At 41.6% G+C, this 12,152-nt stretch overlaps 1 protein-coding gene across 3 annotated transcripts in view; it reads left to right on the forward strand.

Moving 5' to 3' along the window:
- Positions 1–1,358: 1,358 nt before the first annotated feature.
- The window catches only part of AMPH (amphiphysin), a 250,400-nt gene continuing 239,606 nt past the window's right edge, over positions 1,359–12,152 (forward strand). The window contains exon 1 of one of the 3 annotated variants that reach the window (XM_063609652.1): positions 1,359–1,585. In XM_063609652.1, the coding sequence (XP_063465722.1) occupies positions 1,517–1,585 (69 nt within the window). In that variant the 5' untranslated portion in view covers positions 1,359–1,516. The remainder of the gene's footprint in view (positions 1,586–12,152) is intronic. The other 2 variants (XM_055293373.2, XM_055293372.2) reach the window with 2 other exon arrangements.

Here is a 12,152-nt window from a genome sequence, read left to right on the forward strand (position 1 = left end):
AGGGCCTCTCCCTTTCCGTATGGCCTCTCCTTGTTATTTTATTTTACTTTATTTTTGCAGCAGGGTAGCTGAATTAGCTGAATTTCCTATATGGTGTCACAGGAATCCCCAGAGTGCAAAACTTGCCTGGTTTCTAGATTGGGGGGGACTGGAATTACCAGGGCATCACTTTCACTGCATCTTATTGATTAAAGCTGGCCATAGCATCATTCTAGAATCAAGGTGAGGGGGCTACAGGACGACACAAGAGTGAATACCAGGTGGCAGCTCGCTGAGGTCTACCAATGTAACGGTTTCCCTCAGAGGTACAGTAGGATGCTCACCTGGACTCACAGGATTCACTGTGAGTGACCACTTCTGACCTCTGTTTGCAGGGCACCACCTGACTTCCTCTCCTCACACTCTCAGTGAGAATGGAATATGAATAGTTTGACCACTGGTCAGAGCCAACAAGAGCTCTGGGTGTAGGGCAGGTTTATCCCTATTATTCGTACTTCTCCCAAGCATTAGTAAGAATAATAGGGATGGTGAGTCCCTGTTAAGGTTGCCAAAAGGTTTCCAAGGAAGCAACAAGTTAGGGGGGCTTGGGTCTTCCATGGTTGATGCGAAGCTATAAGGGACTTGACTGTTGCATGCACCATTTCTTGAGGAGTAGTCTATTCTAAGGTTTCTGCCCAGCACAGGAATTTTTGGAGATGACCAAAACACATCGCCTGTCTTCCGGAAGCTGACCCTTCTCAACGCGGACCTCCCCACCCTGCTAACTCTTGTTCTAAAGTTTAAACAAGTGTCAGCGATGGTCTCTCCCCGCTTTGCTCTCCACACGCCTCTCTCCTGCAGCTCTGACATGGTTGGTTTCCCAGCCAGGCCCCCTCACTGGGCTGTGAGCCTCCTGAGGGTAGGGCGACCTCCATACCTTCTTCTGCAACACCCAGGGTGGATGGAGGGGGCTCTGTTAGCTGGAAACTTTTGGGAGCAGCAAGGGACAAGCCCCATCACCTCCACTTCAGAGCGGTTCCAATCCAGCTGGCTTCCACATCCCCGGGGTTCTTCCTTTTTTTGTCTCCCCTGTTTCTTTTTTTGCTGGAAAGAATCAGGTCCCCTCACTCTCCCTCAACACAAACTGCGTTAAAAGAACCCCCGAGCTGCCTCTGGGCCCCGGGACTTCTGCTTGGCTTGGTTCCCTTTCTCCTCTGGACAATCTTCCATCATCGAGGACGCAATCTGGCTTCTGGCTTTTCCCTCTCTTTTTCTTGGCCTCTTTCCCTTTCTTCCCCCGCCCCTTCCCCCATGTCACAGCCAGTCCCGACGCATCCCGCCCCCGCTCTGTCGCTTTAAGCTGGTCCCGCCGCCGCGCCCCGCCCTCACCCCTCCGCGCTCCGCGGCTCTCTGCCGCTTCTCCCGCTCCTCCCCTGCTCGGCCCTCTCCTCCTCCTCCCGCTCCTCCTCCCGCTCCTCAGCGCCGCCGCCAGCCCCGCTGCGCGCTCTGCTCTTCGCAGCTCCCCGGACCCGCAGCCATGGCTGACATCAAGACAGGCATCTTCGCCAAGAACGTCCAGAAGCGACTTAACCGCGCGCAGGAAAAGGTCAGCGGCGGGTGGCCGGGGCTGGGGCCGGGGACGCCAGGCGGGGGCTTGGCCAGCTGCGGCGGTGCGGGGCCCGAGCCTCGGGGTGCGGCGCGCTGCGGAGCGGGGCCGGGGCCAGGGACGCTGGGACGCCCTGCCCTCCGCTCGGTGACTGCAGCAAGGCGCGACCTGGACGCCGCGGGGAGCGGGTCGGGAGGACGGAGCGCCAGGGACCCGCAGACCCTGGCCCGGGAGGCGCGGGGTATGTCCAGCCCCGGAGCCCGCCCCGGGTTGCCGCTCTCCTGGCCCCAAGCCAGGCAACAGAAGTAGCAGGTGAGGCAGCTCGCCCGCTGCGCCCGGAGCAGAGCGCATCTCCCTGCGCCCGCGTCTCCCCGGGCCGGCTCCCAGCGCGCCCGCAGGCAGCTCGCGGAGACGCGGCCCGCAGATCGGGGCGGGAGATTGCGGCAGCCGTCCTTCTTGCGGGAGATTTTGTGGCTCCTTAAGTGCAGTAGACACGAACTATTTAACAGAGAAGCCACCAAAAATCTCCCAGGACCAGTAGGGCAGGATCGTGATCACACAGTGCTGTCTAGTGAGTTCTGGAGTTCAAAACAGAGATCTAGATACACACACTTTTATTTTTGGTCTATATGTTTGTGTCCCTTTTGACGCCAGTGTCCTTCTTTAGAAGGTCAAAAATAAATATGACCTGAACCTAATAGTTCCTTTCTGCATATTTCTGCACAAAGAAGGACCTTTTATTGCATTTAAAAAAATCCAGATTGCAGAAATTGGGTTCTCTGTTGTTTTGCAAGTCCCTCAGTAAATTGTCCACAGTAATTTATTTTTTTTCCCCAGAGATGTGCATGAATGAAACCCAGGTCCCTAGCAAGCACAGCCCCAAGCAGGTGGAGGGGAGTTGTACCAGGCACCAGGCTTGCCTGTCTTCCCTGGTGACTGCTGTATATGACGGCCCTGAGGTATTCATTTGTGTCCTGAGCAAAGGACATTTCATTTATATTGTAGCTTGAGCATTGTACTTGAAAATCAACACCGGCTAATGAGCCCCATGATTGGTATCACTTGAACTGTGTTCTCTTTCACGTGGCAGTATTTTCCGTCCCTAGGATATGGGGTGTTTAGCATTTTCCTGTTTTATTGGAAGTCGGATTTGCCATGTTGCTCCGGATGGCAATGAATTTCCCTCTTCAGATGCAATCTCAGGCTGCCTCCTAGTTCCGGCTGACCCTGAGTTGCTGAGCAGAGGGGGCACTGATCCCTTTTGTCCCCAGGCCCAGAGGCTTGGTAGCTGCCTGTAGTCCCTCCCTCCACACATGCACACTCTCCATGCAGTAAGAGGATTGTATTTCTTTTAATATCTACCCAAGCTCATCCTGAACTAAAGTGATCCTCCTCCTGCCTCTCCCTCCGCAGCTGAATTAGCAAGGCTGCCTGCTCCCTTCCAGGCCCGGGTTACTTGTGCAGAAAGTAGCCAGGGATCTGCTGGCTTGGGATCTGGGCCAGGTTTTGTCATCCTTTTTCCACACTTCATTTTACCCACTTGTAGGTACTCCTCCTCCTGCCTTCCAAGTAATTACTTGACTCTTCGGTCTGAGGCTTTTCACTGAATCCACTTTCCATCTGTGAAGGAATTTAGTGATACAGTCTGCCTTTTCACGTATTGAATTATTTCTTAATCTAGGTCACCAGCTGTTAATATGCTCAAAATAAATGAAAAGAAAACCTAATCTCTCTTACATTCAAGTCCTGTGAATTGTCAAAACTCACTTTTTCACCATCAAGGTCAAGTTTACTTTATGCCTGCATGTACTTTATGGTGGTCAGTCTTCTATGGGAGCGGGGGTAAGAGACCCTCTTGGGGGCTTCAAGCGTCCTATTTTCTTCTCTGGGGAAAGGTGCTGATGAAAAGTGCCTGCCGCACCTAGTGTAAAGGTTCAAACACTAAGAGGCTGAGAGTATAGGCTCTGCCCCAGGATGAGTTCTGCCCCCCTTTCTGAGTCTGTGTAGCATCAGGATATGCTTGGCACAAAGAGAAAAGGGCATGTGGGCGTCCAGGTAAAGCAGCCCAGCCCAAATGGAGGGCGCTGGAGAAAGGAAAGCACAGTATTTAACTGTGAGAGGCTCCATTAGACAGATCCCCACGTGATTCCTTCTTTCTACACCTTTGGCCTCTTCCTCTTCTCCAGAGAAGACTCTTCATCTCAGTAACTATAGACCATATATGTCCTTGAGACCCTTTGCTCCTTGTTTTTACAACCAAATTTTCTTAAAAGAGAGTCCACTTCCTTGACTTTCTTATCATCTGTGCTTCACCTAAAAGCTTGCATATGTTTAGGCTTCAACTGCATGTCTGAAATCACTTTTAGAGGTGACATGGCTTTTTAGGAATTTTAAATACGTTTTTTTCTTACTGAAAGTCAGTGAAGATTCATTGGAGAAAGGCTGAAATGTATTAGTTAGCAGAAAACAACCACAAGGCTGAAATGTACATATAAGCAGAAAAAAACTCCAGCAAATTATGAAGCATGTAATTCTACTACTCGGAAATTTTACTACCATTTGATGTGTATCTGAGTAGATCTTTTTCCATGTATGTATACATATATACAACCAAAACAGGCTCATTGCTGTATGGTTGACGACCTGTTTATTCCACTTCGTAATTATGAACATCCTTCTATATATGTACATATTTTCCATCAATATTTTAAATTATTGAACACTGTTGGAATGTATGGATTATATGAATGCTTTATCTTTTGAATATTCATTTTTCCAGTGTTTCTATATAGAAATACAAGTCAATAAGCAAATTTGTAGGGAGAATGTTTACACACATCTTTAATTATCTCCTTAGATAAATTCCTAGAAGAAGACTTATTGTGTCCAAGGTTTGCCTATTTTTATTATAGCTAGATTGCCTTCCAGAAAGGTGTACCAATTTACATTCTCATCGGCAGTCCATGAGACACTTGCCAACTCTGGATAATAAAATTTAAAACAATATTTAGCTATGTCATTGGATAAAATTTGTTCATGATTAATTTCATTTGTTTGATTTTTAAAAAGCAAACTTTTTTGCATTCATGTTTTTATTCTTGAATTGTGCATTTATATTTTTGCCCATTTTCTGTAGCATTTCTGTCTTGTTATTAGCAAGGGCAAAAACTTTATCAAGCCTAAGGGTTACAACCATTCTTTCTTCCTTTTTTATTTACTTTTAAATTGTTTGGTGATTTCTACTGATAAAATGTTTCTGTTGATGTTTTATGTATATCTACTTACATCTATTGGTTGGTTTTGTCTGGTTTCTCTTTTGTGTGGTTGAATTAGTCAGGATCCTGCTACTTGCAGGTATCAGAAAGCTCAACCCAAACTGGCTTAAGGAAAAAAGGAATTTAATTGCTAATAATAATAATATCTAACAATTTATATATGGTTCTTGTACATATAAATTTAGATTAGCTTTTAATGAATAAAAGCTATATATTCACATAAGATATATATCTTACCTATATTAGCCTATATACATATTCTTATACATATGTATATATAAAAGTATATGCAGACCATATCTTTCTTTTAGCTTTTTTTTTTTTTTTCTGAGACAGAGTCTTGCCCTGTCGCCCAGGCTGGAGTGCAGTGATGCGATCTCGGTTCACTGCAAGCTCCGTCTCCTGGGTTCATGCCATTCTCCTGCCTCAGCCTGCCCAGTAGCTGGGACTACAGGTGCTCACCACCATGCTTGGCTAAATTTTTATATTTTTAGTAGAGATGGGGTTTCACCGTGTTAGCCAGGATGGTCTCGATCTTCCGAGTAGCTGGGACTACAGGTGCCCGCCACCATGCCCGGCTACTTTTTTTTTTTTTTGTATTTTTAGTAGAGACGGGGTTTCGCCATGTTTGCCAGGATGGTCTCAATCTCCTGACCTCGTGATCTGCCCGCCTCGGCCTCCCAAAGTGCTGGGATTATAGGCGTGAGCCACCGCGCCCAGCCTCCTTCAGCATTTTTACAGAACTCTTTGGTATAACTCTCAATGGCCCAAACTGGGCCTTGTGCCTATCTCTGGAAGAAAAAACATCTCTGAGAGCAAGGGCCAAGACCATGGGTTGGACTGGTTGAATTGGGCCCGAGTCACGAGCCAGTGCGAAAGCCAGGAATGAAGATTCCCCTGAACGATATGGACTCTTAGTGGAGGAGGTAGGGAACTTAGAGTACAGAATGGGGAGTGAACACTGGGTGGCAAAATAAATGATATTCACAGAGGCGTCCCTAAAAGACCTTCTCCATCCCAGGTTTATATAAATAATCACATATTTAATATTTGTTTAACATTTTTATGTGTGCAGTTAAAAAATACATTAGTAAAAAGCTTATCATGAAAAACTGTATATCCTTTGCCTACTTTTTGATGGGGTTGTTTTTTTCTTGTAAATTTGTTTAAGTTCCTTGTAGATTCTGGATATTAGCCCTTTGTCAGATGGATAGATAGCAAAAATTTTCTCCCACTCTGATGATAGTTTCTTTTGCTGTGCGGAAGCTCTTTAGTTTAATTAGATCCCATTTGTCAATTCTGGCTTTTGTTGCAATTGCTTTTGGTATTTTAGTCATAGAGTCTTTGCCCATGCCTATGTCGTGAGTGGTATTGCCTAGGTTTTCTTCTAGGGTTTTTATGGTTTTAGGTTTTACATTGAAGTCTTTGATCCATCTTGAGGTAATTTTTGTATAAGGCGTAAGGAAGGGGTCCAGTTTCTGTTTTCTGCATATGGCTAGCTGGTTTTCCCGGCACCATTTAGTAAATAGGGACCCCTTTCCTCATTGCTTATTTTTGCCAGATTTGTCAAAGATCAGATGGCTGTAGATGTGTGGTGTTATTTCTGAGGTCTCTGTTCTGTTCCATTGGTCTATATATCTGTTTTGGTACTAGTACCATGTTGTTTTGGTTACTGTAGCCTTGTAGTGTAGTTTGAAGTGGGGCTTAAAACCTAGATAATGGGTTCATAGGTGCAGCAAACCACCGTTGCACATGTATACCTATGTGACAAACCTGCACATTCTGCACATGTATCCCAGAACTTAAGGTAAAATAAAAAGAAAAATAACAGTCCCCTGTTCCCCTCTCCTCAACCTTCAATCTTGTTAGAGGCAATAGTGCTAACCATGAGATTTCTCAAAAATATGCTTGTACAGCTATTTCTTGATCTATCTTTTAATGTATGGTGAAGATATGTAAATTTAACTTTTTTATTTCTCCTCTAGTTCTTCCCCAATTATACACTGAAACAAAAATTGTTATTGCAAAAGATTACATTTTAAAGATTGAAGTCCAATTTTTATGAATAAAGTGCACAAATCTTAAGTGTTCAGCTTCATGAGTTTCTACATATATGGATATCTGCATAGCTACCACCCAGATAAGTAACAGAATGTTTCTTCCATCCCAGTTACCTACCACTTCTTTTGCCTTTCTTATTCTTTGTCTTTTTATGTTCATACTTTTTAAATTACTTTGCTCTCTTTTCCCTGATGAGCACCTTTACATATACTTATTGGTAATTTTGATGTCTTCTTTTGTGAAGTTTCATTAAAGTCTCTTGCCAGTATTTTATTTGGGTTGCTTGTCTCTTTTCTGTTGCTGTTTAGTTCTCTATGTATTCAGGATATGAGTTCTTTATCAGGTGGACATCTTATATTTTCTTCCAGACAATGCTTTGTTTTTTTACTTTCTTAGTGGTACCCTTTGATGAGTGGCAGTTTAAAGTTTTCATGAAGTCTTATATGAGGATTAAGTTTTTCATGCAGCTTTCTGTTTTTCCTGGAGTTAATAATTGGCTTGCCTTTAAAAATTTGCTTATTTTTTAAATGAACTTTAAAAAGTTGTTTCTTCTTGCTTCATCAGATATGTCAAATGTTTATCAATATTATTGTTCAAGGTTCAATATATCGAATAATGTAATTGCTCATTTTCTCATCCTGGAGTTATCCTTTTTGGATGCCTCTGCCCTTTTGTGGTAATCTGGGCTGATTTTTCTGTAGACCTGTTGCATACATGTCATCTTGGGTCTTCTTTTGCCAGTGTTGGGATTGAGGAATGAACCTAAAATCTCAAGTATCCTGTATTCCCGGGCTTTCAGACAGTCCCCTGTTGTCAGTGTTGTGCTTCATTCTCACCTTCTATGGTGTGTGGTGTGTGGTGGGACCAGGTCCTAACCCTGAGTGTGTTTGTGTGTGTAACTGTGAGGTGAGAATTGGTTGCTTTTTCATTGGTTGTTCCTGTACAGGCACACTTTTTTTTTCTTATAGTTTCCTCTGTTCTGCTGACTTGTTTCCATTCTTTCATCTTTTTTAGCATCTGTAAAATGTATGGAACTCTCGTATTCACTAATGCTGGCTTTCCTGTTCTGGTCCTTGTATGTTCATAATTTTTTATTCCTTTACTGTCGCTTTAGTTGGGCTTTGGAATGAGATGGAAATAAACCCATGCAGTCAGGCTGCCATGTTTAACCAGATGCCTTTTTATTTAAATACTTGATCTCTCTGGGATTTATTTTTTTATTCTTTTTATATATTTATTTTTTTGCCCATCTTCTTCTATTTGTGAAATCCAGTGACATTTATTTGGTCTTAACTCTCTTTGACCTCTATGCAATATTTAAATCAGTGAAACACTGCCTTTAAACATTTTTTTTTTTTTTTTTTTTTTTTTTTTTTACCATGACTGTAGTGAGCAGGATACTCGGGAGGCTGAGGCAGAAGAATCGCTTGAACCTGGAGGGCAGAGGATGCAGTGAGCCGAGATCGTGCCACTGCACTGCAGCCTGGGCGACAGAGCGAACTCCATCTCAAAAATAATAATAATAATAAGGGAGTTAGACTATTTAAATTCTAAGGACCTGCCCAGTTTGATATTCTTTGTGTCATTTTCTCTGTCCCAAGTGATTATTATATAATTGTCTTAGGTGGAATTTTTTTTCATGCATTACATCTTCCAAACTAAATTGTAGGTACTTGAGGACAAGGACCAAATATCTTGCGAATTGTATGTACTCAGTGACGATGTACTGATTTGCCTTTCCATGTCCTTGCTTGTTAACTTCCCACACCTGCAAACACATTGTCTTAAAGAATCCTTCCACTATTCTTTCTGTGACTTTTGTGAAATTATCATAAGGGTTTCATTGTCATTTGCTTTGTCATTTTGTGAAAATAGTACAGCAAATGTAATTAACCTTATGGATTCTATACATGGTGGGAACGCTATAAATATTAGGCTGAATTATGTGGAATTGTCATATTTGTAAGTCAAACAGTCAAATATTGGCAGAGTCATGTGCTTCAACGCAATGTTGATTGAGTGATATGGTAAGAAAACAATGTTGTCTCCTTCCATCTGTCTGGTTGTGTGACATTTGGATTCTTTTTCAATTGTTGCTTTGCCGATGCCTGCATTTTTCGTTCCCAAGGAGAAACACTGTGGATGGTGTGTGTGTATAAAGCGAATGGGAGAAGGAAGGTCCTCCTCTGTCAAGGAGATTTGTACTGTGAGGCCCGGGGCCCATCTGTGGAAGAGTAGTTTATATGGCCACGTTTACTTCCGAGGACGCTTCAGAGACCAAATCTCTGAGACATATCAGGGTTTCTCTTTTTTTCAGATAATCTGAAATCTCTTTTGTTGCCTGTGTCTATGTTTTACAAAGCTTATGCCTTCTTTTCCACTAGAGTTATTTTCTCTGGCTGTATTAGAAACTTCAAAAATTAAAAATAATAATTACGGGACATTCTTAACAGAGTAAAGTTTCCTTCTGCCTTTTTTATTAACGCAAACATATATATACTAATGTATCCTTCTTTCTCTAGGAATGAGTACAACAGAAAATAAGAACTGTAGAAACTCAGATTTTAACATTAATAAAAGTTACCATTCTCCTTTAACACAAGCATATTTGGTTACATTTGGAAACTAGCTTTTTTAATAGACCAAACAACTTGTCATAGCTGAAATATTTGTATAAACAATATGGCCCCCTTTACTTGGTGTATGAAATTAGAGCCCATTTCTTTAAATATTCAAATGAAATGATTTATCCTTCCTACCCAATTATTATGAAAATCTCTTACTCCTCCCTGGGGTCCCTGTCTCTTGTGATAATTTCAGGAACCCATGGTGAGTTTCCCTTTTTTAAATGAATCAATGGTTTTTACTACAGCCTTGTGAGAAAGAGTCCCTAATGTGAGTCCAGCATTCGGATACCGTTCTTATCCCTGGATGAGCACTGCAGGGAACAAGAGCACAGTACGGTGCCCTCACCAGTAGGTCTTAGGGTGGAGGCAGGGGCTGGAAGCCTCTCTCTCCTGGGTTAGACTCAGCTTCAGTGTGTCTGAGCTCCACATATGTGAGCTCTTTACAAATGAATATCCATAAACATTATACAAACCATTTCCAAATTACACCAGCCATTCTCAAATTTACTTGTGCATATACACATACAAATTCCCCCTCCCCCAAGATTTGCTCATAGTGCCAGGGTTCCAAAGTTAGGAAAGATTCAATATCTACACACGCTGTGCCTAGAATTATCTATTTCATTCCACTCTACTCTTCTACTTTTGAGAAAATTATGTTTGGGACATACTAAATTGATTCTAAGCCCACAATTTGAAAAACACTACCCTAGAGGACCTCTGGTATCCATTCCTGTAAGTTGACTATCTTTTGGGCCATTGCAGTTCATCTAAGGGTGTGTGTGCGTGTGTGTGTGTGTGTGTGTGTATTCATACATACAAATATATAGTTATATATATTGCATACATACATATATATGACTAAATTTCAAAAAGAAATATTGTGAAGTACCTTAGTAGAAAATGAGTAGAGAAGGGAAAGAGTCTTTTTTAAAATGATGCATTTTTCTGATATTTTAAAGTCTGGAAATTTCCACCTTACTGTCCAAACACAATTTTAAAAGACTTTCTAGCCATTTACACTAGGGGCCACCTGCATAGAACTTAGAGAAAATAAGTGGCCCAGTGGGCTCCTGTAAAAGGGACAAAAGATGTGAAGATTCCTTGTGTTGCAGATATAATTTTTCCTACATTCTCAGTAAATGGCTAACACCTACATAAAGGAAATGCTATCACCACAGAGTTTAAGAAATTTACCCATGAAAGAATATAGTAAGACCATCTATACAGCATCATGCAAAATTGAAGTAATAATAATCATGATTTTCTGAGACTGCGTCTATGGGCCACCTTTCCACATGGAAATGCTTAAACATCATTCTTATTGATTTGAAATCTAAATTTAAGTGTACTATTTGGCTGTAGATGTACTTCCTGAACACAGATTGACCAAATCTCTTCTGAGGAATGATGTCGTATAAAGCCATGGATAAGATCTTAGTTTTGAAATATTTGCTATGTGATAATCATATATCACTTTTGATCACCCTGAAGCTACTTAGAACAGATGTACAAAAACGAGAAAACCACCATTTTGGTCATTTACATCTTACTCTCATGTAGTTATTTAGTGGAAAGCTGAGTTCATAAATGGGAAGAGCTTGAATATATAATAATTTAACAAATTAATAAATTATATATGATTTTTTCCCTGTCTTAATGTGCCTATGATGATTTAATAAAATATGCATAGACCCATGCATAAATGCACTTTTATTAAGGCACCTGAAAGTTGTTGAGTAAAGGATGTTAAATTTACATGCTTTATTAGTTACCTATTCTATTGTCAAGTCAATCTGGTAGAATTCATTTATTTAGAGCTATTTATTGAGAATCTAATATGTGGAAGGCACTTGCTAGAAACTCATAATATAGCAGTTGACAGAGCTGTCCTGGTTGAGCATACAGAACAGCAGGATTTGATAGTGAGATAAACTTTTGCACACGCTACTAAGTACGTAGTTATTAGTTAAAAATAGTAATTTTAACTTACGTATGGGAAAAATACAGTTTAGTATGTAACTAGGGAACTAATCTAGAGTCCGAGGATTTGAACACAGTTACTTAAAGAAGGTAGATTTCAAGCTAAGATCCTAAGAATGAATTGTAGCCATCAGACAAGAGGAGAAAGGGTGTGCTGATTACAGGAGTCAGGAAGCATTCGATACCTCTGACTCTTTGTCCTTACTCCTTGAGCATAAATAAGAACTGTAGAATAGAGAATTGACTGCAGACATTGGCCTTATACATGATCTCTTCTATCATTTGGATATTTAACTAGGCGAAGTGGACCCTAATTGGGATGGTCCTACTGTGGTAGCAATCCCTCTTTTGTGTGATCAAATTTTTACGCTTACCTGTTGAAGGGTCCTTCTGGGGCATAGTTGCCCCCTTGACACAGAGCCAGGACACTGGTTCAGAGATGACTTGCCCTCTGAACTATCTGTCATCCAAAATCCTTTTTTATAACAGCAATAAACTCCAACCCAGTATGCTTTCATGGATTTGTTGAGAGAAGGGTCTCTTATTTTAAACCATCAGAAATCCAAAGAAAAAAAGAAAGCCCTTATCAAATTCTTAAGTGTCACCCATCTATAAAGATGC

This window comes from Symphalangus syndactylus, chromosome 9 (assembly GCF_028878055.3).
Source record: "Symphalangus syndactylus isolate Jambi chromosome 9, NHGRI_mSymSyn1-v2.1_pri, whole genome shotgun sequence".
In the NCBI taxonomy this organism is placed as follows: Eukaryota; Metazoa; Chordata; class Mammalia; order Primates; family Hylobatidae; genus Symphalangus; species Symphalangus syndactylus.